Below are 25,575 nucleotides of genomic sequence, written 5' to 3' on the forward strand. Positions count from 1 at the left end.
CTCTAACCTCATTTAAACACATATCTCCATTTGAACTTTTAGCCTTTTATACTAGCCCCCCTTTTAAAATTGATTTTGAAATCACCTTCCAAGGCTCCCCAAATCGATCCTTTTACTTATACAATATCAAACCTGCTCAAATCTTCTGTATACATGCTTTAACCAATTTCCATACTTAACATATGGTTCAAAAACTCCAATTGTCTCTATCCCTTTGTTCTCTTCCCAGTACTTTCCGAACTTTACTCAGACCATACAATTTACATTTTCACTTAATATTCTGTTCCACTATTCTTTTTTCATGAACTCTTTTTGACTGTAGTTAATATTGTTGTTATTAGCTATATAAACCACAGACATGATTCCACTTTCCAGAAAACATTTTCCATTCAAAGATTTAATGTTTAACACTTCTTGATTTTAACTGGTAAAACTTTTGAGAAGGAGAACAACTACTTAAAAAAATCTCACAGCCTAATTGGAATATCACCTTGGGTCCCCTCTTCAGATAGACTAGACCACATAACTTTTCTCATAAGGAGGCAGGTCCAAAATCATTCTTGAGGGGCTCTTCTGTTCTTAGGTCCCCACTTGTTCCATTACTCTCTGTAAATAACTAATATTACTAATATCTATACTAATAAACTCCTGAAATTATAATGTTACCATATCATTCTGGTAAAAGATTAACTATTTAGTCTCCCTTTTGGCATTTCTGTGTAACCAAATTTTATACTTTAAGATTAACCTGACTCTCTTGAATTTTTGGAATTTACTTCCCCAAAACTTTTTCAAATTAAAATAACATTTTTTTCTGTGATTTCTTTGTTTTTGTGCTTTTTTTTTTTAGATTTTTCAAGGCATTGGGGTTAAGTAGCTTGCCCAAGGCCACAGGGCTAGGTAATTATTAAGTGTCTAAGGCCAGATTTGAACTCAGGTGCTCCTGACTCCAAGGCTAGTGCTCTATCCACTGCGCCACCTAGCCACCCCTGTGATTTCTTTATTTAACATATTTGGTAATTTTCATTGTGTCTTCCCTGTCTCTTTAACTTCAAAATAAGGTCCCTTTTAAGACTTATTTTACTAAATCTTCATGAATCAATTCTCTCTATTATTAATTAGTCCTTTTTCTTAATAAATTCCCTTTTTGTTCCCATTTCCCTCCCAAGATCTAGAGATAACAAAAAAAAACCCCACCAGAAACCAGGCAAGTGCCCCAGAGAAAAGAAGCTGGGAAGGGGGAGGAGAAAGAGGAAAAGAACACATTCTGGCAACACAGAATCACAGTGAAGAAGTAGGGAAGAGAAAGTCAACAACATTTTATCATTTTTTTTTCACTTATCCCTATTTTCTTTGGATTTCTTCCCCATTATTAAGTCTAGACCCTAGAACTCTCATCTGGCACTTCTGGATCCTTCTGTCTTGTCCTCATGTCCTCTAATTGCTTGGACTTATTTGGAATCTCTCCCTGAAAATTGTATTAATTGTTTGGGAGTATTTCCTCTTCTGCCCTTTTTTTTTTTGCTCTTATCAGATCAACCTGCAAATTTGACCTGATGTGGGAACAGCAAGGGTCAGTCACCCAGGGCTACACCTGGGCATGTGTACATAAACTTACAGACTGTGGCCCCATCCCTGGGTCTTCTTCTATGCTGGAGCCTGTCTCCCTGTAGTGCTGTCTCTGGATGTACCCAGCTTTCAATTTTGATCAAGCTAAGTCTCTCTTTGGGATTCTTCCCTTGATCCTCAAGGAATCTGCCTGGGCACTAAATCACAAGCTGCTGACAATTTCCAGCATGGCGCTTGCGTGTGTGTGTGTGTGTGTGTGTGTGTGTGTGTGTGTGTGTATGTGTGTCCAAGATAGTCTTTAGAAGGGGGTTAATTCCTGTTCAGGGAACCAAATTGTGTGGGATAAAAATCCACTTTAAAAAAATACAGAGACTCCTCTGAGCAAAAAAAAAAAGAAAGTTTATTTTGGCTTTTCTCAAGAAAAGGGCACACTCCCAAGTCTCACAAAAGTAATGAAGATCAAGGAGCTGCCTCAAATTGACAGTCAAGCAAAATTATATGACCTAATGTGATTCCCTCCTTCTTCCTATCATCCCTCTCTGTCAAATCATTGGTTAGTCTTCAGAGTTACATTCTACTTGTGAAAAATCTAGCCCCCAGCAACAAAGAAAAGAATGAAAGGTTTTCATAAAATAATACCTCACCATCCAGATGGTGAGAATAACCTTCAGGATTATAACTATCTTATTGAAGTAAGTCTACTTATCATCAAACAAGAGGAGTCTTATGAGCTTTGTTGGAATACAAGGTTTTTCTCTTGGGAACAGTCTACTTGTCTCCCAGTTAAGATAGTTTTATCATCAAATAGATGACTGATGAAAAATGCAAGGTCTCTCTGGAAATCGTGCACTATTTCCCTGCCCCCCAACAGAATTGGGAGGGTACTTGGCTTGGAATGCAAGTTCTTTCTCCTTCTTCTAAGAATAGTCTAAGAGTAATAGTCTGTCTTTGTTTTAATGATTTTTTATCCCTGAGAGGACTTCATTAGGAATATTAACTAGTATTATATTATGTTATATTATATTATATTATATTATATTATATTATATTATATTATATTATATTATATTATATTGTATCGTATCGTATTGTATTGTATTATATTATACTGTATTATATTATACTATATCGTATTTATGATATGATATATGATATGATATGATATGATCCCACTCATCATTAAAAGGGATAAGGAAGGAAGCTACATTTTAAAAGGCACCATTGGAAATGAAGCTATGTCATTATTACACATTTATGCACCTCGTGGGATAGCTTCCAGACTCCTAGAGGAAAAGTTGAGTAAATTACAAGGAGAAATAGACAGCCAAACCTTAGTAATGGGAGACCTCAACTTCCCTCTCTCAGAACTAGGTAAATCTAACAATAAAATAAGCAAGAACAAAGTTAAGAAGGTGAATGAAATCTTGGAAAACTTAGATATGATATAACTTTGGAGAAAATTTAATTGGGACAGAAAAGAATATACCTTTTTCTTGGCAGTACATGATACCTTCACCATGTACTAGGGCACAAAAACCATAAAATCAAATGCACAAAGGCAGAAATAATCAATCCATACTTCTCAGATCATGATGCAACAAAAATTACATGTAATAAAGAGTCAGGAAAAGGTAAATCAAGAACTAATTGGAAATTAAATACCTTTATCTTAAATAATGGGTGAATCAAACAGCAAATAATAGAAATAATAATTATATACAGGAAAATGATAATAATGAGACATAATACCAAAATTAATGGGATGCAACCAAGGCAATTTTGAGGGGAAATTTTATATCTCTAGCTGCCAATATGAATAAAATAGAGAAAGAAGAGATCAATGAATTGGATATGCAACTAAAAAAAAGCTAGAAAAAAAGAACAAATTAAACATTTCCAATTAAATACAAAACAAGAAATTCTGAAACCCAATGGAGAGATTAATAAAATAGAAAGCAAAAAAACATTGATCTCATAAATAAATCTGAGTGGGTTTTATGAAAAATCCAATAAAATAGACAAACCTCTGGTTAATCTTATTAAATAAAAGAGAAGAAAATAACCAAATCACCAGTACCAAAAATGAAAAGGGTGAACTCTAACCAGCAATGAGGAGGAAATTAAAGAGATAATTCAGAGCTACTTTGCCAGACTATATGCCAATAAATTGGACAACTTGAGTGAAATTGATGAATATTTATGAAAATATAAACTGTCCAGATTAACAGAAGAGGAAATAAATTACTTAAATAAACCCATTTCAGAAAAAGAAATTGAAGAAACCATGAATAAATTCCCTAAGAAAAAGTCTCTGGGTCCAGATGAATTTACAAGTGAATTCTACCAAACACTTAAAGTTACCAGTGATCTTTAGTTGCCAAATCCAGTGTCTTTTTTTCTCAATCTTCATTCTTCTTTCTGCTGCTTTGGACATTATTAATCACCCTCTTTCCTGGTTTCAGCATATCATTCTCACCTGGTTCTTCTCACATATATCCAATTGATCCTTCATAGTCTCCTTTGCTAGATTGTCATCCAGATTGAGTCTTCTAAATATTAATTTATGTTTCTTTCCTGGGTCTTCTCTTCCACCTTAGTACTTTACTTGGTGATCTTATAAGCTTTCATGATTTTAATGACCTTCTCTATATTGATGATGCTCAAATAATACCTTTCTAACTCAGTCTCTACTGACCTTCAGATTCACATTTCCAATGACCTTTCAGACATCTTGAACTAAACAGCTAATAAACATCTAAAACTCAATATGCCCCAAACAGAACTCATCTTTTCCCTTAAAAACCCTTGCCACCATCTCTCCACCTTCCCTATTACCATATAGGGCAATATCATCTTTCCAGTTAATTGCCCCCTTCTCTTTGACACTGCAATCACTGGTGCAGGCTCTCATTATCTCATAACTATTGACTTAACTTGCTCATGAGTCTGTATGTCTAAAGTCTCTTCTCACTGCAATTCATTCTCCCTTTAACCACTAATGCAATTTTCCTAAAGCCTAGATATGATCATGTCATTTCCATACCCAAGGAATTCCACGGCTCCCTTTTGCTTCTGAGTTAAAATGCAAAATACTCTGTTGTCCACATCCCTAGTTCTCTCCTACTATTCCAGTCTTCTTGCACCTTATTCCTTGCCTTGTACTCTTCTATCCAGTTATGCTAGCTTCCTGTCTGTTTCATGAAGACACTCTCAGATCCCAGCATTTTCTTTGGCTCTCTCTCATGCCTGAAATGCTTTACGTCTTCATCTCTTCCTTGGATTTTTTGGTTTTAAGTTGCAAGTAAAATCCCTTCTTTTAAGTAAACATTTGCTAATACCTCAATTCTAGTGCCTTCCCTCTGTCAACTATTTCCTATTTATCCTGTATCTACTTTTATGTTGTCTTATATTTGTTGTCTTCCCTATTAATGTATGTGGATCACACACACACACACACACACACACACACACACACACAGACACACACAAACACTTCACTTCTGCATCTATTTTTATACAAAAGTTAGTCCCTGAATTCAAGGAGCTCACAATTTCATGGGTAAAAATGGAAAAATTCATCAAGGTTTGTATACATTTACTTTAATGGGTCAGAAGGTGGGAGAATAAGGAAGTCTTTGAAATATATAAAGGGGTGGTTAAAAAAGGAAGGAAACCAGGAAAGAGAGGTATCCCTAATGATATGGGAGAACAAGGGGTTCCAGAAGGAAGAAGAGACAATTTTACATATGTCAGAGATGTCAAGAAGATTAAAGACTGAAAGTATTTTATTTATAAAGTAAAAGATCACCAAAGGGTTGAAGAAGGATTAGCAGCAAAGGAGTGGAAGTATTATTGAATGGCAAGAGCTTATTCAAAAGTTTGATTATGAAGGAGAGGAACGAGACAGGTTGAAGTGCAAATATAATTCTTTTTCTCAGATAGTCATTGGGGATGGATAAATTGAGATAGTGGATATATCTCATTTGTTATTCTAAACAAACACTGTCAGATTTGTTGCAACAAGAATTCTTTTTCAAATATTAGTTGGGCTAGATAGTCACTAAGATCCCTCCAACTTTGAAATTCTGTGAATCTGTAAAGAATGATAGAGGAGAAACAATTATTGGAACTAAATTCCAAAGGAGTTAGGAGAGGATAAGCATTACCTCTTCTTCTGTGCCTAGAGGGAAGGAGAAAGGTAATAATGTACATTCATTGCAATGGTAGAAATTTCGGTATTGAGGAAGATCAACTAAAATGACCCAAAATATTCTTTCTTAGGTAATAGTCTAGTTTATTTTCCATACTGGTGGTGGTGGTTGTAGTGTGGTGTGGTGTGGTGTGGTGTGATGTGGTGTATGTGTGTGTCTGTGTGTGTGTGTGTGTGTGTGTGTGTGTGTGTGTGTGTGTGTGTATGGTGTAGTGGAAGTTGTAAGGTTGGAGTCTGGAAGAGAGAATGAAATTTTTGGAACAGTGATTGTGGTTATGGAAAATAAGCCAGACCAAAAAAAAAAAACAAAAGGAAAATCAGGACAGTAAAGGAGTTTTTTGTTCAGTCTTTAGTCATATTAGACTCTTTGTGATCCCATGGACTATATTGTCCATGGAATTTTTTTAGCAAAGATACTGGAGTGTTTTGCGATTTGTTTCTCTAATGGCAGTTAGAGATTAAATGACTTGCCCAAGTTTACACATTTAGGAAGTTTTGGAAGTTGAATTTTTTCCTCACTCTAAGCCCAGCTCTCTATCCACTACGCCACCTAGCTACCCCATTAAGGACTTAGGGAAATCTAGCAGAGACTTTTGTGATTTTTTTTTTAATTCAGTAAATTTCTCTTCATTTTTAGTTACATAATTTTTTCTATTTCTTTGGCAGGCCCTTCTATTATTTAATATTGGTAATAAAATTAATTTATTCTTTTTAGTTTTTTAATGTCAGAATTTTAAAGAGTATTTTTATTTATCATTGTGATCAAATGCTAAATGGATAATAATAATTTTCTTCTCTTTATACATTTATAGGAACCTCCTCTGTGCAAGAGTAGCATGTGAATATAAAAATTCAAGACCATTTTTTAATACACGAGCAACTGTCATTTATTTTAATGCTGATAACCATCTGTGCATCACCTTAGACTTCCCAACAAATAAGGATTCTGAAGACCCCATGTGGGTGCGTGATGGAATCGTTTGTGGTTATAAAAAGGTAGCAACAATATATTTTTATGTTTTAAAAAGTGAGTCTGATGTTTAAGACAATTTGAAATTATTTTTTCTCTCATCCTAAATGTCAAACTTAAATTCTGTAGACTTTTTTAAGATCCTTAAAATAATGCAAGGTTTATAATATATTTTTTATGTTTTTGCAAGGCAATGGGGTTAAGTGGCTTGCCCAAGGCTACACAGCTAGGTAATTATTAAGTGTCTGAAGTCGGATTTGAACTCAGGTACTCCTGACTCCAAGGCCAGTGCTCTATCCACTGCGCCACCTAGCCTCCCTGTTTGTAATATTTTTTGATGTACATAGGTAGAAATATGTATTCTAGGATGAGCTAAGGTTATTATGGATTGGAGGTGAACAGATAATCTGTTTCTGTTTTCATTAAAACCTTGGGGTTGGGTGTAGTGAAATTAGCAGTTTTTACCTTCTTTTCTTTAATTGTTCATTTTAAAATGGATTAATTTGTATAGCCCACAAATGATGTCATAAATATCCAAATGGCTCTTGGCAGAAAAAAAGCTTCTCCACCCCTCTTTTAGGGAATGAACAGTTTCTCCAGTATACATCTCTGCTAACAGAGAGATGTATTCAGATGTATTCATCCCATAAAGTGACTTCTACTTTAATTTATAAATACTGTTCTGGTGGATTTCTCATCCTTCACACATTACAACACACGCACACATACACACACACATGCACACATGCACACTTCCTTGGTCATATGTGTCCCCTAGTCACCTCTTGACTTAGGTGATTGAAACCTAGATAATTGAAGGTTTCCTTAGACTTATGTTCCTAAATGTAAGTTCTAATATTCTTGAATCATATATACATTAGGTAAAATTTGGATTCAGAATTGTCATGCCATGCAATATGTCTTTATTTTCTAAGAGGTATATTAAGTAGATCTATGATTATTTCCAAGATAAAGAATCATAAAAGTATTTAGAAATCCCAGCTAATCTCTTCATAATTGTCCTTCCCTTTGCTTCTATATAACTACCCAGACCAATTCATTTGTCAAATGCACTCACACTCGTTTTTAGGACTTTATCTTGTCTTTCATGAGCATTTAATAAATTATCTCCCGACAACATGTCTGTGTCAATAAACAACTAATTTGTCAATATTCTTACCATATTACTGATAATTTATAATATCAATTTAGTTTTCTAATTTATTCAGCTAAAATAGATCTCTCTCTCTCTCTCTCTCTCTCTCTCTCTCTCTCTCTCTCTCTCTCTCCTGACAACCTTGCTTCCTTCATGTCCCAGTTGAATTGCCACCTTCTACAAGAAGTCTTTCCCAATTCTCTTAATGTGAATTCTTTTTCTCTGCTGGTTATCTCCTCTTTGCTCTCTCTATAGTTGGTTTGTACTTAGTTGTTTACATGTTGTTGAGATTCTTGAGAGAAGGGACTGTTTGCCTTTCTTTGTGACCACAGAACTTAGTGCAGCTGGGTGGAAGAGTGGATACAGCCCTGGCCTTGGAGTCAGGAGGATGAGAGTTGGAATCCAGCTTCAGACACTTGATACTAGTTGTGTGACCTTGGGCAAATCACTTAACCCTGATTGCCTCACATCCAGAGCCATCTCCAGTCATCCTAGGTTATATCAGGTTATTGGACCCAGGTGACTCTGGAGGAGAAAGTGAGGCTGGTGACGTAGCACCCCCTCACTTAAATCCAATTCATGTGCTCGTCATGCCATCACCTCCCTGATGTCATGATCTTTTTTGAGAATGAAGGACGAACATCATTGTCAGTACTTAACACAGCCTGACATGTATTAAGAGCTTAATAAATACTCACTGATTGACTGGAAGAGAAGATAATTAATTCTTCCTTGGACTTAGGAGAAGATAAGAATGAATGAAAAATCATTTATCAAGCGCTTACTACATCCAAAGAAAGCTCTATGCTTAGATGTTGACTTTGAGATTCCTTTTAAGATATCCAGTTTGAAATTCTTGAGCTCAGGAGAAAAGAGAGCTGAATTTTTATGTCTCAGTGCTATCTACAAAGTGAAAGATGGTACTGGGATGTGAATGATAGTCCAGCAAGGACACTGGAGAGGGATCATATGGATTGTCAGAGAACCAGGAAATCTATGGCAAAAAAAAAAAACAACAGAAAAAAAAGAGATTATCCAGAAGGAGGTGTAGTCAGCAGTGTCAAGTGTTGTGGAGGTAATAAAGAGAAGGAATGAAAAATGACCATTAGAATAAGTAATTAAGAAATTATTAGTACCCTTAAAGAAAACAGTTTTGATTGAATGATGTAGTTTGTGAGGTCCCATGAAGGATTTTTTTAAGGTTAGGAGAAACTTGGATAAATTTGATGGTAGAATAGAAGGAACCAGTAGATTTTTCCCTTGGCAAATTCTAGGACATAATTGTCCTTTTTGAGGAACTCCATTCCTTAAAGTATCAATTTGTGGAAGTGATACAATGAGGAAACCTGAACTGAATCCAGGCTTTGTCATTCACTCCCTACCTGTTCTTGAGGCAACCATTTTCATCAAAGAAAGTGAGGTAATGTTGAAAACAACATTTGTAGCTTTGGGAATGTAATTGGAAAAACAAAATAAAATTTTAGTGATTAAAAAAAGAGGGAAGTGTGGTAAAGGAAAGAGCACTGGCTTCAAAGTCAGGGCATCTAGGTTCAAATCCTGCTTATTAGAGTTTACTATTTGTGTGAATTTGGGACTCATTTTTAAAAAGGTCCCTAGAAGCTCAAGGTCTTTGGTTCTGCCTTTAATCTCTGTAGACCTCAGAACTCCACAACCACAAGAGAATCCTTTCCTCCAGGGTGGAACATGATTAGGTGAAACTCATACCCTGTCAAAGAATAGATGCCCTTGAAATGCCTTTTTTCTCTAAGAAATCTATGGTCCAAAGAACCACTGCCTCTTGACCTCTCCTGATCCCCCACACAGGAGTGAGACCTTTGAAGTTTCCTATGCAAACCAGGCAATGTTTGGTCTAAAAAATACACCCGAGGGTAAGATCCAAAAGACAAGAGTTTTCTTTATAGCTTTGTCCAGTCAACTGTTGTCTCTGGACAACAGTTGTCACTTTTTATATCTACACTTGAAAGCCCCACCCCAGACATACCAATGAATGTGTATATTTCTGTGTATATACATCTTTATATTTCCACATTTCCTCCAGAAATATTCATTAATGAATGAGGGAGATCAGTGTGGAGGAAAAAGCATTGGATTTCATAGCGGAAGGCTTGCTATTCTCATTCTGAATCCCAAACCTCTCATCTTCAAAATGAGATGGTTATAATGTATACTCTTCAAATTTCCTTCCTGTTCCATGTCCATCATATTATTAACTTAACCCAGATTATATTTTTTGTCCACTTATTGGTCTTTTAAGTTGAATAGCTTTCTCTTGTGCAATTGGAGTTAAGGGACTTTCCCAGGGTCACACAGATAATAAGAGTCTGACGCTGGATTTGAATTCAGATTATCTGACTCCAGGGTCAGCCACCCAGCTGTCCCTCTTTGTTTTCTTAATGAAGCCTCAGGAAAGTTGATTAAAGAAAATTGATTCCTCTTTATATCCCTCATTTTGAATGTGTTTATAGATTCCTTCATTTCTCTTTGTATTTTTTCTTTGAGTGGCCTTCCTCTGTGATACCACCTTTAATATTCTTAAATTCTTTCTTCTTTCTTCATCCTTGGCCCTGAGGGACATTATCAACTCTTAGATTCTTTGATTTTGTGATTTCCCCTCAGTCTTCATTCTTCTAGTTTAAACATCCCCAATTCTTTTACTAACCCTATATGGCATGTGTTTGAAGTCCTTGATCATTTTGATCACTCTCTTCTGTTTTCCTGTTTGCTAATGATCTTTTTTCCAATATATATCATCCAGATGTCATGTGATACAGAAAGTTCTATATTCTGTGGATTCTGTGACCAAAATCAAATTGACTACCTGGATATCTTTGGTATGTGACCCTGCTACATGATATATTAAGCATCTTACCTAGATTTATATTGTCTACACATTTTGAAAGTATATTGTATACATGAGGACTTTTTGTTCTGGCTACTTTGCTAGATGATAATTAACCATCTCTTCAATAATATGTTAAAAAGTATTACCAGTTTCAGGGCATGTCCACTGCAGATTCTATTATCTTACTTTTTTTTTTTTTTAGAAATTGGAACAACAGGAGCAGCTAGGTGACACAGTGGATAGAGCACCAGCCCTGGAGTCAGGCATACCTGAGTTCAAATCTGACCTCAAACACTAAATAATTACCTAGTTGTGTGGCCTTGGGCAAGCCACTTTAACACCATTTGCCTTGCCAAAAAAAATGAATGAGAAATTGGGACAACTACCTAACCTTCTTTCATTCTTCAGCACTGCTCTCATTCTTCTCGGCAATCCCATCCCTGGGAGCTGGGATGAAGTTAATTTGGATCTTTGAGTTGAACTCATTAAGAATAGATAATTATGAGTTTACTATCTTCCTACTTATCCTGGGTTTCACCTCACTATTAGCCATTTTTGTGATTTAGTTTATAGAGTTTTTAGTTTATAGATTTTTCTCCTTAGTTAGAAAAATAGAAAATTATTTTACCTCTCTAGCAGCATATATATATATATATGTATGTATATATATATATATATATATATTATCTACCAAACAATAGTCCTAACTCATAAAAAAGGCACTCTTTGTATGTATTTACAATTCCTTGCAAGCCTTAGCTTATTCTGAGCTTTATCATTTCTTATTTTGTTCAGTATAGTGAAGGTCAATTTGGTTTGATCACAAAGTGAGAGAGGAGGAGTAATGTCCAGTAAGGATAGGATGAGGCCAGATTTTCTAGGGCCAAATTAGAAGAGGAGCTTATATTTTATTCCAGAGATAATAGGAAACTATTGGAGTGAATTGAATATGAAAGTCACATGATCAAATCTATATTTAAGGAAAGTTACTTTAGCAGCAGTGGAGTTGGGAAAAACTTTAGGCAGAGAGGTCAATGAGAGATTGTTGCAATAACCTGTATGATATATGATGAAGGCTTGAACTAAGATAGTAGAGATATTTATCTATATATCTATATGCCTATGTCTGTCTATCTATCTATCTATCTATCTATAAAAGGGATTGGATGTTGTTAGGATTTATACTCAACTGATTGTATGACTGAAGAAATGTAAGAATTCTTAAGATAATACCAAAGTTATGGACCTGGAAGAAAGGATAGTAATGCCTTCAACAGAAACCAAGAAGTTTAGGCTAGGAGAAGGTTTAAGTAAGGGCAGGGATTTCAGTGGAGTTTAAGATGACTCCAGAAAATCCAAATTGAAATGTTCAATAGATAATTGGCAATATAGAACTGAAGTTCAGAGGAGAGACTGGAGCTGGATATTTAGATCTGGAAGTCATTTGTATAGGGATAATAATTAAACACATGGGACCTTAAATGGTTACTGTAAAGTCAATATAAAGAAATAAGGGGAAAGGGTCTTACATATGGCAGTTAAGGATCACATAGTAAATTGTCATCCTATAGATTATTAAACCAGGAAAAGAGATAGAAAAAAACAATAGAAACATAGTTGGCAACTGAGAAAAGAATAATCGATGCAGCCCAGAGGAGAGTAGTATAGGAAATTCAGAGAGGGAGAGAACAACCAGAAGGTAAAGGATTATCAGCAGTGTCTAATGCAGGTGACTGAGAAGGATGAGGTCTGAGAAAAGATCTTCAGATTTGGCATAAAAGAGAGTCTTAACTTTGAAGAAAGCAGTTTCAGTTGAAACAATAAGAACTAGACTGCGAGGAGTTGAAAAATGAGTGAGAGGAAAAGGAGGTAGTGAGTGTAGATGGTTTTTCCAGGGAGTTTATATGAGAAAGTGAGATGGGATCTTAAGGAGGTGGTAGGGTTCAATGAAGGTATATGTGCAAGTGAACTGGAAGAGAGCTGAGAAAATGTAAACAAAGCAAAAAAAAAAAAACAAGGTAACTGGTACACTGGATAGAGTGCTGGGCCTGGAGTCAGGAAGATATGACTTCAAATCTGAACTAACTAGCTCACACTAAATGTGTGACTCTGGGCAACTTTCTCAATGTTGTTGTGAGGATCAATTTTATTTGTAAGCAATACTCATATTTGTAAAGCACTGTGCAAAGCTTAAAGTGATATATATATATAATAGTTATTATAATTACTATTATCATCACCATATTTCCTTTACAATAATTTTCTTACAGGAGCATCACCTCACAAGAGACTGGCCTTCTTTTCAGAAAAACAAAACAAAATAAAACAAACTGTATCAATACCTTCTCCCCTTGCACATTTTGAAGTTATTATGTTACTTTTCTACCCTTTCCTGTTTCATCCCAATCACTTAAGCATTTAAATATCCAAACAACCTTTGAGGCTTCTTTCATAGAATTGTTTTGAATTTATCTTTCATTTAATTTTAGGTTTGTGTGAAGCGGCATTGCTTGGACCTTCATGAAATAGGATTTGACTGTCATATTAGAAAATGTATGGGACATGGGGTAAGTGGGAATGACCTAGAGGTATCTTTGTAAGTTATGCATGCATAGTGGGGCAGCTAGGTGGCAGAGTGGATAGAGCAAGTGGCCTTGAAGTCAGGAATTTGGGAGTTTGAATTCAACCTCAGACACTTGATGCTAACTAGTTGTATGACCTTGGTCATGCCACTTAACCTTGATTTCCTCACGCCCAAGGCCATCTCCAGATATCCTAATTCATATTTGGCCACAGGATCCAGATGGCTCTGGAGAAGAAAGTGAGGCTGATGACTTAGCACAACAATCCCTCACTCAAATCCAGTTCATGTACTTGTCATGGCATCACCTCCCTGATATCATGGTCTTCTTCAAGAATGAAAGACAAACATCATCATCATCATTATCATGCATGCGTTAGAATTGGATTCAGTACTTGTAATTATAGCAATGTTATTAATGAATATGTTAAATGTTTCCCCTTATAAAAAGGTTGATAATATACTATATCCTTTTTCTGATAAATCCATCCTTGCCATCACATTTTCACATGTTTCAGGTTTGCAATAATCTGAAACATTGTCACTGCAGAGATGGGTGGCTCCCTCCAACCTGCACCATTCCAATCTCTGGACCAGGAGGAAGTATCGACAGTGGAATCCATCCAAAATCTTGTGAGTAAAAATAGACACTAAAAATTCAATTTCTTTGTCACCAAAAGAGATTTAAAAAAAAACTTTATAGGCTAGTAACATTAGTATGTAATTCAATATTACATTCCAAAAAGTTTGTGCTCATTCACATAGTACATGTGTACTTTTTAAACCAATTTAGTGGGAAGAAAATGGAGTTTAAGAACTGCTTTAATATGTATTATTAAAAATTTGTTTTTAAAATATTATATGTTCCTTTTCTTGAGGACTGTATATTTGTCAGCCAAAGCTTCTCAGTGGTTTTAAGATATAGAGGCAGAGAAAGAATCAGACTTATTTGGTTTAAATTTGTCATTTACTGATAGTATTAAAAACAGTTTAGTGGATAAAGGTATTGAGAATACATGCTCACTTTTCTTATACTGTAACCTGATCTTGACATTGATTCTGGCTTTAAGAGATAATTTTTTGTTTGTATTACTAAATATTATTTGCTGAAATCTTTTCTTTCATTTTATTATTTTTCTCAATTATTTGTAAAAATGTTTTAACATTCATTTAAAAAAAATTGAGTTCTAAATTCTTCCCTTCTTACCTCCCTTTTCCTGCCTTGAGAAGGTAAAAATTTGATATAGATTATACATATGCAGTCATGCAAAATATATTTCCATATAAACCAAATTGCAAAAGAAAATGAAGACTAAAGAAAGTAAAAAAAGCTTTGATCTGCATTTAGACGCCATCAGTTCTTTCTCTGTAAATGGATAACATTTTTCTTTAAAGGTCAGAATGTATTGCTGAGGATAGCTTAGTCATTCACTGGTGATTATTGCAAATATTCTTGTTATTGTATAGAATGTTCTCCTGGTTTTACTTACTTCGCTTTGCATGAGCTAATATGTCTTCCCTGGTTTTTTCAAAACATTCTACTTACCATTTTATATAGCAAAATAGTATTCCATAAAAATCATATACCACAACTTGGTTGGCTGTTATACCATTGATGGGCATCCTCTCAATTTTTAATGCTTTGCTGCCACAGCAAGAACTGCTTTATTTTTTGTACATTATAGATCTCTTTTCTAGAAACAGAATGTTTGTTATTGTTGTTTTAACTCATTGCTAAAGTAGAATTTTGCTTATGGAGTGTAGGGGGCACTCTCCCAAGCTTCAGGGGTTTTTTGGGCAGTTATTTTCAGAGATAACTTAGGGTATCTGTAAGTTTTTGGTTCTGCCTAGATGATATGATCTAGAGAGAGGTGTGTTTACTACTCTTCTGATCTGGCACTCTTATATACTGGATATTTTATCAGGATCCAAGTTCCCTTATGGCCACAAGGTCTGGTATACTAGTAATTCCCCCTCACCATAAGATTGAGATCTGGAACTGCAACCTAGATCCAAGTATGGACAATGCAATAGAGTTTTGCTTCTGGTACCAGAAAAGAAGGTACCTTGCATCTTCTTTTGACCAATTGCTTGACAACCTCCTTACCTTCTGTTGGCTGAGAACTCTGGAAGTAGCCATTGCTACTGATAATTTAATCATGCTCAAACTCTGCTCCTGGTTTGCTGGGGCCTACTTTGTACTAAAGTGTTCTGAGCTCAGCTGTACTCCACTCTCACCCCAGTGTGACAGATCTTTCCTGCCAATATTCTAAGTCAACTTGAGTTGGAAAATTTCTTCACCATCCTTTTGTTGATTCTGCCACTCCAGAATTTGTTTTGAAGCATTATTTAAAGGTTTCTGAGGAGTTTGGGGAGAGATGGATGAGTCCCTGCCTTTTTTCCCCCCACCAATTTGGCTCTACCTTGTAGCATTATTTTAAAGTTGTTTGGAGGGAACGTTGGGAGAGTTTAGGAAACCTTTAACCCATATATTTATATCTTATTTAATATTTTATATTGATATTCAAAATGAGATTAATCAATGCTTTTTTCTAACTTAAATGTCAGTGATTTGGGGGACCATAACCATTCTTAAATTAAGAATTTAGTAGAGTATATCTTTATCTGCTCTTGAAAACATTGGCATTATTTGTTCCTTGGATTCCTAGAATTTCATTTCTAAATTTGACCCATTTTTTTAAAAAAAAGTGACCATTTGGCATTGTCTTGTTCAGTTATTTTTATTGATGCTCATTTATTAAGATTATAAGTTTTTTGTTTTTCTAATTTGTTTATTTAAAATTTTAATAAGTATTTTTCTATTTGCTTTATATTTATTGTTTAATTGACAATTATGTGGGCTATTCTCTAATGATTGTTTTGATTAATCCCTATTTTTATTTTAATTTTAATTTTTCATTTTAATTTTCTTTTACACTTGAACTCAATAAATCAAATTTCACTTAATACAGTTCTGCTTGGCTCTTGAAAGAACTAGCAACAGTGATTGGAGACAGGAAGGCAGATTTTTAATTTGACATAAGAAAAAGCTTGCTAACAATTAGGGCTATCCTGTGTGGAATGGAATGCCTTGAAAAGTAGTGGATCAGTGACATAGGGTCACTGTGTGTGTGTGTGTGTGTGTGTGTGTGTGTGTGTTATATGTAAAAATATGTTAGTGTTTATGTTGAATTTATGAATTTATGTACATAAATTAAACAAATCAATGCTGTATCAAGTCAGTCACAATATAGTTAAACCTTTTTAGTTTCATAGACAAATATTTTCCATCATGGTTGATATCAGCTTTTGTTTTTTAATTTTTTCCTTAGATTTAATTGCAATGTCTTCAGGTACCAGAACTAAAAACTGGAGCATCACAATTGGCATCCCCATAGCAATTATTATTACAATAGTGATAATTTTAGCAATAATAATTTTTTACCAAAGGAAAAAATGTGAATGCATGCATCAGGATGCATCAAGTGATGAGTAACTTTATTTTTTTTATTAAAAATTTATTAAATATTACTAACACTTAATATACAAATTTTTTATACTAGTTACTGTTACTAATAGAGAAATAAACTTTGCTTTTGTTTAGAGTAAGTTTATAGTAGCATCTCAGCTGAGATTTGTTTCTTTCATTTTGGGTGGATGATAGGTTAACAAGCAATCATGATTCAGTGAGAGTGGGGATGATAGAAAGGTGATCTATTGGAGAAGACAGTATGAGATGAAACCAAGACTTGCATGTAGAATGGTTTGTTTGTGAAATGAGAAGAGCTATCTCCTTTTGAAAGACAGGGATGGAAGAAAAAGTGGAGGACTACACCTGAGTGACATGAAGTAAAGAGGAAAGGAGATGGCGGAGTTCTTGACAAATGGCCTCATAATAAAATATGAGGCAAAGTCCTTAGTTGAGAGGGTGAGAGAATGAATGTTATATAGAACCTGAGGAAGAAAAAATAAGTTTAAGATAGTTGTCGTTTTGAGTGGAATAGTGAATTAATTAAAGAGGTGTAAAAGGATGACCTTGCTGTAAAGAGGGTGAAGTTGAGATTATGTAACATTTATTAGTAGAGGAACCAGTGAGCAATTTTCATGATTTTTTCCTCTAACTACAATCAGTAGTATATGAATAGGAACAGAGTCAATGGATGGTAAGAGCAATTCAGGTTTGGGCTTAACAAATTATAATGGGCAATAAGAAAAGAAAGAAAAGGACTTGAGTATATATCATGCTATAGCATTGAATTGGTTTGCTAATGGGAATGATATAGGGAAGGATATTTTAACTAATGCAGAGTTAATGGCCTGGGAAAGAACTGGGATAGAGGGATTTAGAGATCACAGAGAAGAGGAAAAATAGGTTAATGGTCATAAGGCAGAGAGGAAAATGGAATGATAGATTATGATCATACAAAGGAACTTCAGAAGGGTGATTGTAAAATCAAAGGTATTTTTTTGTGCAACTGAATGGATTAGAAGAATATATCATGGGAAATGAAGTAGATTGAGAAACTGAGAAGTTGATGTGCTTGAGAGAGAGAATCAATTTATATGTCAAAGTCCCCAGTATTTGAGCAAAAGTTAGTTTACTTACAAAGAAAGACTGTGGACCAGGTACTAAATTCACTGAGGAAAGGATAACAGGTATCAGAATTTTGATGGAGTGATAAATTTGTATTGAATGAACCTCAGAGGAAGAGGAATTATTAAGTGATATGATAAAGGGAGGATCTGGAAATGACAAGAGAGACTAAGGAGTCTTATGGCTTTCCTACCATGATCAGTTAGTCAAAGGTTATGTATGAGTAAAAGTACAACTAGTGTTGGAAAGGGTAGCCATGTATTCTTTGTTATTAGGAGGGAACCAGGTCATTGTGAGAGTCAAAAGATGAACTACAGTTGACTCAGTACAAGAGTAACTTGGTTAAATCTATGATTAAGGAAAATCACTGTTAATAGTGTGGAGAATAGATTAAAATAGGAATTTACTGGAGTCACAGAAATCAATTAATAGGGCATTGTAAAAAAAATCTAAGTGAGAGATGTTAGGAGGCTGAACTTAGATAGCAGCTAATAAGAGAAATGGGTTCTGATTTCAAGAGGTATGGAATTAAAAATGGTAAGATCTGGTAACTAATTGGACATGTAACATGCAGGAGAGTCATAAGTTGAGGTTAACACTGAGATTACTGATTTGGGATCCTAGAAAAATTGTGGTGCCTTTGACAGAAATAGGGATATTGGAAAATAGGTTGGGTTAGTCTTTACCTCCCTGGGTTTTTATGAGATAATAATTGTAAAGCTTTCCCCATAGGGCCTGGCACATAGTAGACACTTAATAAATGTGTATTCCCTTCCTTCCCTGTCTTTGGTATAAGATTTACATTGTCAAGTGTATTATAAATATCAGTGACTAGGAATAAAGGAGACCTGTCTGTGCAGACTGCAATAGAAGTTTTCACCTCTTTCTATAAAGCAAAAATGATTTTTATGGTGAGAGTACAGATATCCCAAAGACAGATAGTCAGTTGAGATGGGACCAGGTCAATCATCATTATGCCACTCATCACTGAGAGATATAATAGACCTATATAGCGCAGAGCAAGCCATTCAGACTTTTAGTCATGATTTAATAGAAAATTGCATATGTCTAGAAAATTGCTTTCCTTGATTACCTTTCCTATCTTTTTCTTTTTTTTTTCTTTTTTCTTTTGTTTTTTACAAGGTAATGGGGTGAGGTGACTTGCCCATAGCTAGATAATTATTAAGTGTTTGAAGTCGGATTTGAACTCAGGTCCTCTAACTTCAAGGCCAGTGCTTATTCCACTGTGCCACCTGGCTGCCCCCCCTCCCATCTTTTTCAATGTCCTGAATTTTCACTGAAGTGAAGTTTCTGAATTTAAACTCTAATGAAGCTGTATAGAAGGTAAAATAATAAGAAAAAGCCTTTAATAATAGTAAGTTTAAATGGAATGTATAGGGGCAGCTAGGTGGCACAATGGATAGAGTACCCACCCTGGAGTCAGGAGTACTTGGGTTCAGATCTGGCCTCAGACTCTTAATAATTGCCTAACTGTGCAGCCATGGGCAAACCACTTAACCCCATTGCCTTGCAAAAAAAAAAACCAACTAAAAAAATAGAATGTATGACACAGGGATAGCTATGTTAGTTTAGTGGAGTCAGGAGGAACTGAGCTCAAATCTGACTTCTGACACTTTTTTCTTACTGGCAGTGTGACCTTGACCAAGTCACTTAACCCTATTGCCCACAAAAACCAAAATAGATAAAAAAGAAAAAGTGATGTAGCTGGAATTTTATTTTTTTTATGCTCCGGAATTAAGAGATGACAATAGAGAGATTCAGGTCTAAGGGAATTTATAAAAGATTAAATAATAACTTCAGGCACAAATTAGAATCTATTACTAGAGGTAGATGTAATAAACCCAATTTTGATTTTGCCTTTAAGTGTTAGCACTTGTCCTCAACTTTTTGAGGAAACTTATAGTAAACTGTTTTTTCATGAGTGACCCAAAGAGCTGAATATACCTAAACATCAAAAACCCAGAGTCATTCAGAGGCATCCCAATTTTCTCAGGCAGGCAAGAGGAATTTTCTTTAGTGAGATGTTAATAAGAAAAGTGGTATTTCCTTTCATTTTCCTTTATTTTAAATACTTTTTTCAAAATTTCTTTTACATGTGAAGATCACTTGCAGTGGACAATCATTTAGAAGCCAAGGACAATCCAGAAATTTAAGACATGAAGGTGAGTTTTGAATGTTTTGCACTAGAAGAGTTATGGGTTCTTTATTTAAAAAATGCCTCTGCAAGCCAATTCTTACACTACTCGCAATGAAGTTCGTAGACCAATAAGATGTTTTCTTCAAACCACTCCAACCCTTCATTCTTCCTCTCTTCCTACCTCCCATCAAAAAAAAAAAGCATGTCAGATGTAATTATAGCAAAATTCACAGAATATGGAATTCCAGACAAGATAAAAACATCCTTTATGAAGTAACATTAGAGACTGCTAATCCTTAGAGTACTCCCCAGTCTCCATGTACTCACAACAGTGGGGTGGGAGTATGAGATGTTCAAGGAGGACTAGCACCTCTGGTGTGAGGGCTGCCGAATCTTTTCATGGCTACTCATCCCCGAAACGTGCTTATCACATTTGGTGTTCACCCAACACTCAATTCTCACGTGTGCAGCAAGCACACCTTGTTAAACTTTCTTGACTGATGGGTTAAATCAAATTGAGAGTAACTGACAGGCCTCAAACCCATTGGGAGGCTGTCTACCCCAAGGATGTGAAGACTTCCTTTGGCAGAATAGGTGGATGAAAGTAATATTCCAATGACCATGAAGGCAACTGATAGAGTGCTGAAAACTTGTTCCGACTTCCAAACACTGTCTCAGGGATCACTGGCAGTAGTCTTGATTTTTTGTCTTTCTGTTGAACTTTGATGGCTGTAGAGAGAGTGAGGCTAACAACTTTGTGCTTCACTTAAATCTAATTCATGCAGGAGTGATATCATTGTTCCTTTTTGAAAACAAAGTACAAATAACAGCAACCCACAACAATAACACAATCCACAGAGCCTTGTTTAGTTCTTGCTTTTAGAATAGTGTTGACCCTTCCCAAAATATTCTGTACAAGCAACCCTGCCTCATCTCTTCTGCAAGAACAGATAACAGATAATGACCTGTTAAATAATAATAAAAAAAAAAGGTATCAGATATTGAGAAGGCTAAAAATGTGCCACTTCATGACTAAGGACTGATGATAGTGACATCCCTGGCTTCCTTTCATATTACCAAAAGTATCAGATACTAATTCTTCCAAGCCATGAGGGAAAAAAGGAAAATGGAAGGAGTACCCAGGTAGGTGTGACTGATAGGGGCTAAAGGTGTGGTAGATAAAGTATTGGGCCTGGAGTCCTGGTCAAGACACCTACATTCTATTTGCCTCAGTTTCTTCAACAGTAAAATAAGGATAATAATAGCCTCCCAGTTACCTCCCCAGCATTACTGTGAGAATCAAAAGAGAAAATATGTACAACATATCTGACATCTTGCCTTAGCATAGTGCCCATTACCTTGCATGTACTTTAAAAAAGGTATATTCCTTTTTCCTCCCTAAAGGAAAGTATACTGAAACCCAATTAGGGTCAGTCCTGTTCCCCTCTAGTATATTCATGCCAGTGATCTAAGTTAATAAAGTCTATATGCCTACAACTGAGAGTACTGAGGCAAACTTGCAATCTAGTCTCTGGGGTCTTCCTATTAGTAAAGGTGAAATGAACACAGAGGAAGCAATGGAGAAGTGCAAAAAAAAGAATTGTTGAAACACCAAAGATATCAATGTAATGTGCCTTTAATGATAAAAGAATCTCCTGGCAAAGAAATGACCTCTACCAAGGTCTACAAATAAACAAATAAATGACCTCTACCAAAAAATTTACAAATAAACAAAGAAATGAGAAGAGAAGGGGGTGGGGGGAGAATGAAGCTGAAGAAGCAGAAGTTGAACAAGAAAGAAGGAAGAAGGAAGAGGAGGAGGAAGAGGAAGAAAGGGAGGAGGAGGTGATAAAGTTCAAGGAAGATCTATGTCTGAATAGTGGTTCTTACATTTATGATTGTTAGATCCTGACAAATCACTTAAGGTCTCTGAGATTCCATTCCCTCATAGAGTTACTATTAGGAAAGTGCCTGGAAAATTTTAACATGTACATAAATATTAGTTATTAATAGCAATGATTTATTTCTTATGATAAAAGATTTTCATTTGGATGGTATCAGCTTGCATCACTTCATCATGTGAGCTCTCAGCACTTTAAGTTACAGCTAAAGTCTATAATAATTTGTTTTTAATCATGTGACCTTGATTGCTTTGAAAAAATGCTAAGTTTTTTTGTTTGTTTGTTTCTGTCTGTCAGTTATTTTTAATGATTTCAATGTCACTCTTATTTCCTTGTTGCCTCTTCTGTAGGTTCAGAGCAATAAACATGTGAACAGTTGTCTGCCTGGACTGGGCAAGGTGGGCCTTAGCTACTTGGAAGTGATAGGAATGCTCAGGGGAAAATTTCTGTTATCCTGTATTTTATATTATGTTGGCTAATACAAAACTTTTTCTCTCTCAAGGATTATTTGTTTATGTGAAATTGTGTGTGTGTGTGTGTGTGTGTGTGTGTGTGTGTGTGTGTGTGTGTGTGTGTGTGAGAGAGAGAGAGAGAGAGAGAGAGAGAGAGAGAGAGAAATCTTATTTTATGTGCATATAATAGCCTGGAGAGGATTTAATAATTGAGGAAGAGCATTACGAAGAAATAGCATTGTATTTAACAAGATGCCTTTTTGACTATATTTCTATGGTTTTTGAATCTTTATATTGAGGTAAGTACTGGGTTTGAAGTCAAAGGATCTGGGTTCAGAACTCAACTCTATCACCTTCAGCCTGTGGCAAGTCACTTTATGCCCAAAATTCCTTAAATGAATGGGTTACACTAGATAACTCCTAAGGTCTCTTTCAGCTCCATATAAGATCATAAGATCAAAGCCTCTTCATTTTGTAGGAGAAGAAACCAAGGCACAGAGAGATAGTATATCTTGCCCAAGGTCATATAAGTGGGAGAAGACTTCAGTAGGATATGAACTCAGGTGCTCTTGAAACTAGGTGGCACAATGGATAGAGCATTGGGCTTGGAATCAAGATTAAAGCTCAAATCTAACCTCAGACATTTACTAGTTGTGTGACCCTAGGCAAGTCACTTAATTCTGTTTACCTCAGTTTTTCACCTGTAAATTAAGTTGGAGAAGAAATAACAACTCTAGAATCTTTGCCAAGAAAACCCCCAAATGGGGTCATGGACATGATTGAAATGACTGAAAAACAGATAACGAAACTCATAACTTCATTTAATATTTTATTCACTATGGGGCAGCTAAGTGGCAGAGTGGATAGAGCACCAACTCTGGAGTCAGGAGGACCTGAGTTCAAATCAGACCTCATACACTTAATTTTCTAGCTATGTGACTTTGGGCAAGTCACTTACCCCCCTTGCCTTGCAAAAACAAACAAAAAAACACTTTATGCACTATATGTGATATGGAAATTCATTATCTTATAAAGCCCATGCATTCTGGAATGACTGAGCACGTTGAACTGAAAGCACATGGTCTTGCTTTTCTGCCTGTCAGTTTCAAGGAGTCACCTGTACCATGACAGAACATTTGAGTTGGAAGGGAATTCAGAAATCATATGTTCTAAGTGATATTCAAGTTATGAATTCCATCTGACTCATACAAGTGATCATCCTGTCTCCCCTTAAATATTTTCAATACCCAGTGATACAGACCTAGTAGTGGTATTTCTGGGTCAAAGAATATGCATGGTTTTAAAGCTTTTTGAGTATAGTTTCAAATAGCAATTCAGAATGAAACAGTTCAAAACTCCCTGAACAATGTATTAATGTCTCAATTTTCTCACATCTTTTCCAACACTTTTTATTTTTCTTTTTCTGTTGTACTAGCCAATCTGATAAGTGTGAGTGATTATTTCGATTGTTTTTATTTGTACTTCTCTAATAACAGTGATTTAGGGCATTTTTTTTTCATGACTATAGAAAGCTTTGATAACTTTGAGACTACTTGTTCATATCCTTTGACCATTTGTCAATTTGGTAATGATTTGTGCTCTCATAAATTTGATGCAGTTCTCTATATATTTGAAAAATGAGACCTTTATCAGAGAAATGTTCTGTTAAATTTTTTATATAGTTATGAATACTATTATGTATTTCCTTCCATCCTATTTTTCTCCTGTTTATCCTTCTCTCTCTTCTCTCTTCACCCTGTCCAATCTCAAAATATTCTTTCCGTCTCCCAATGCATAAGTTTTACTCATGTCCTAATTATATATTTTTATATCTCATTCCATAATATTCAACCCCCATCAATGCCTTTTTTCTTACTGTCCTAATAATGATAAAACTCTTAGGAATTACAAGAATCATTTTTTTCATGTAGGAATGTAAATGATTTAATCTTATTGAATCCCTTAAGATTTCTCTTTCCTGTTTACCTTTTTATGTTTCTCTTGAATCTTATATTTGAAAGGTCAAAATTACTATTCAGCTCTTTTCATCAGGAATGCTTGAAATTTTCTGTTTCATTGAATATCCAGTTTTCTCCCTGAAAGATTGTATTCAGTTTTGCTGGCTAGGTGATGATGATGTTTGTCCTTCATTCTCAAAGAAGATCATGGCATCAGGGAGATGATGTCATGACAAGTTCATGAACTGGATTTAAATGAAGGGTGATGTGCTAAGTCACCAGCCTCACTTTCTCTTCCAGAGTCATCTGGATCTATGTCCTGATATGAATCAGGATGACTGGAGAAATGGCCCCAAATGAGAGGCAATCAGGCTTAAGTGACTTGCCCGAGGCCATACAACTAGTAAGTGTCCAGTGTCTGAGGCTGGATTCAAACTCCCATCATCCTGACTCCAAGGTTCTATCCACTGCACCACCTAGCTGTTTAGGTAATTCTTGGTTTAATTCCAGCTTCTTTGCCCTCCAGAATATCATATTTCAAATCTTCCGATCTTTTAATGTAGAAATTACTAAATCTTGTATTATTCTGACTGTGACTCTGCAATCTTTGAATTGTTTCTTTCTGGCTGCTTGCAATATTTTATCCTTGACCTGGGAACTCTGAAATTTGACTAAAAAAATCTGGGAATTTTTGTTTTCAGATTTCTTTCAGGAAGTGATTGATAGATTCTTTTAATTTTTATTTTGCCCTCTATGCTCCCCGGAAGCATTTATTCACTTTTCCTGTTTGTTGTTTGGGCTATTTGAGAGTCAAATAATCTTTTCAATTCTGTTTTTCATTCTAAAATGTTTCAAATTCTTCTTTATTATTGAACATTTGTCTTTTGTATGGTTAAGATCATATTTTCAAGATAGGTTATCAAAGGTTACATCTTGAGCTCCATTGCTGTTTGAAACATAACCTTCTATTTCTTCCTCCTTTTTCTAGTAGTTGCTGAATAGTCTTTATTGAACTGTTCTTTCTTTTGTATTCACAGATTTTTCTTATAATAACTTGCAGAACTTGTTTCTGAATTAAATTTGAAGTTTGAAGTATTGAGTTTCCCCCCCTTCCCCTGGAGACAATCTGTGAATTATTTCCATTGGAATTTCATTTTCTATGT

General features: G+C 35.3%; 1 protein-coding gene across 4 annotated transcripts in view; it reads left to right on the forward strand.

The window, feature by feature from the left end:
* Positions 1-22,503, forward strand: part of LOC141514339 (disintegrin and metalloproteinase domain-containing protein 2-like) — a 141,683-nt gene extending 119,180 nt beyond the window's left edge. Inside the window, exons 16-21 of one of the 4 annotated variants that reach the window (XM_074225101.1) lie at positions 6,592-6,742; positions 13,258-13,335; positions 13,868-13,982; positions 16,682-16,841; positions 20,066-20,126; positions 22,353-22,503. In XM_074225101.1, the coding sequence (XP_074081202.1) occupies positions 6,592-6,742; positions 13,258-13,335; positions 13,868-13,982; positions 16,682-16,841; positions 20,066-20,117 (556 nt within the window). In that variant the 3' untranslated portion in view covers positions 20,118-20,126; positions 22,353-22,503. Of the gene's footprint in view, positions 1-6,591; positions 6,776-13,257; positions 13,336-13,867; positions 13,983-16,681; positions 16,842-20,065; positions 20,127-22,352 lie in introns of all 4 variants that reach the window. The other 3 variants (XM_074225109.1, XM_074225092.1, XM_074225118.1) reach the window with 3 other exon arrangements.
* Positions 22,504-25,575: the final 3,072 nt, after the last annotated feature.

This window comes from Macrotis lagotis, chromosome 1 (assembly GCF_037893015.1).
Source record: "Macrotis lagotis isolate mMagLag1 chromosome 1, bilby.v1.9.chrom.fasta, whole genome shotgun sequence".
Lineage (NCBI taxonomy): Eukaryota > Metazoa > Chordata > Mammalia > Peramelemorphia > Peramelidae > Macrotis > Macrotis lagotis.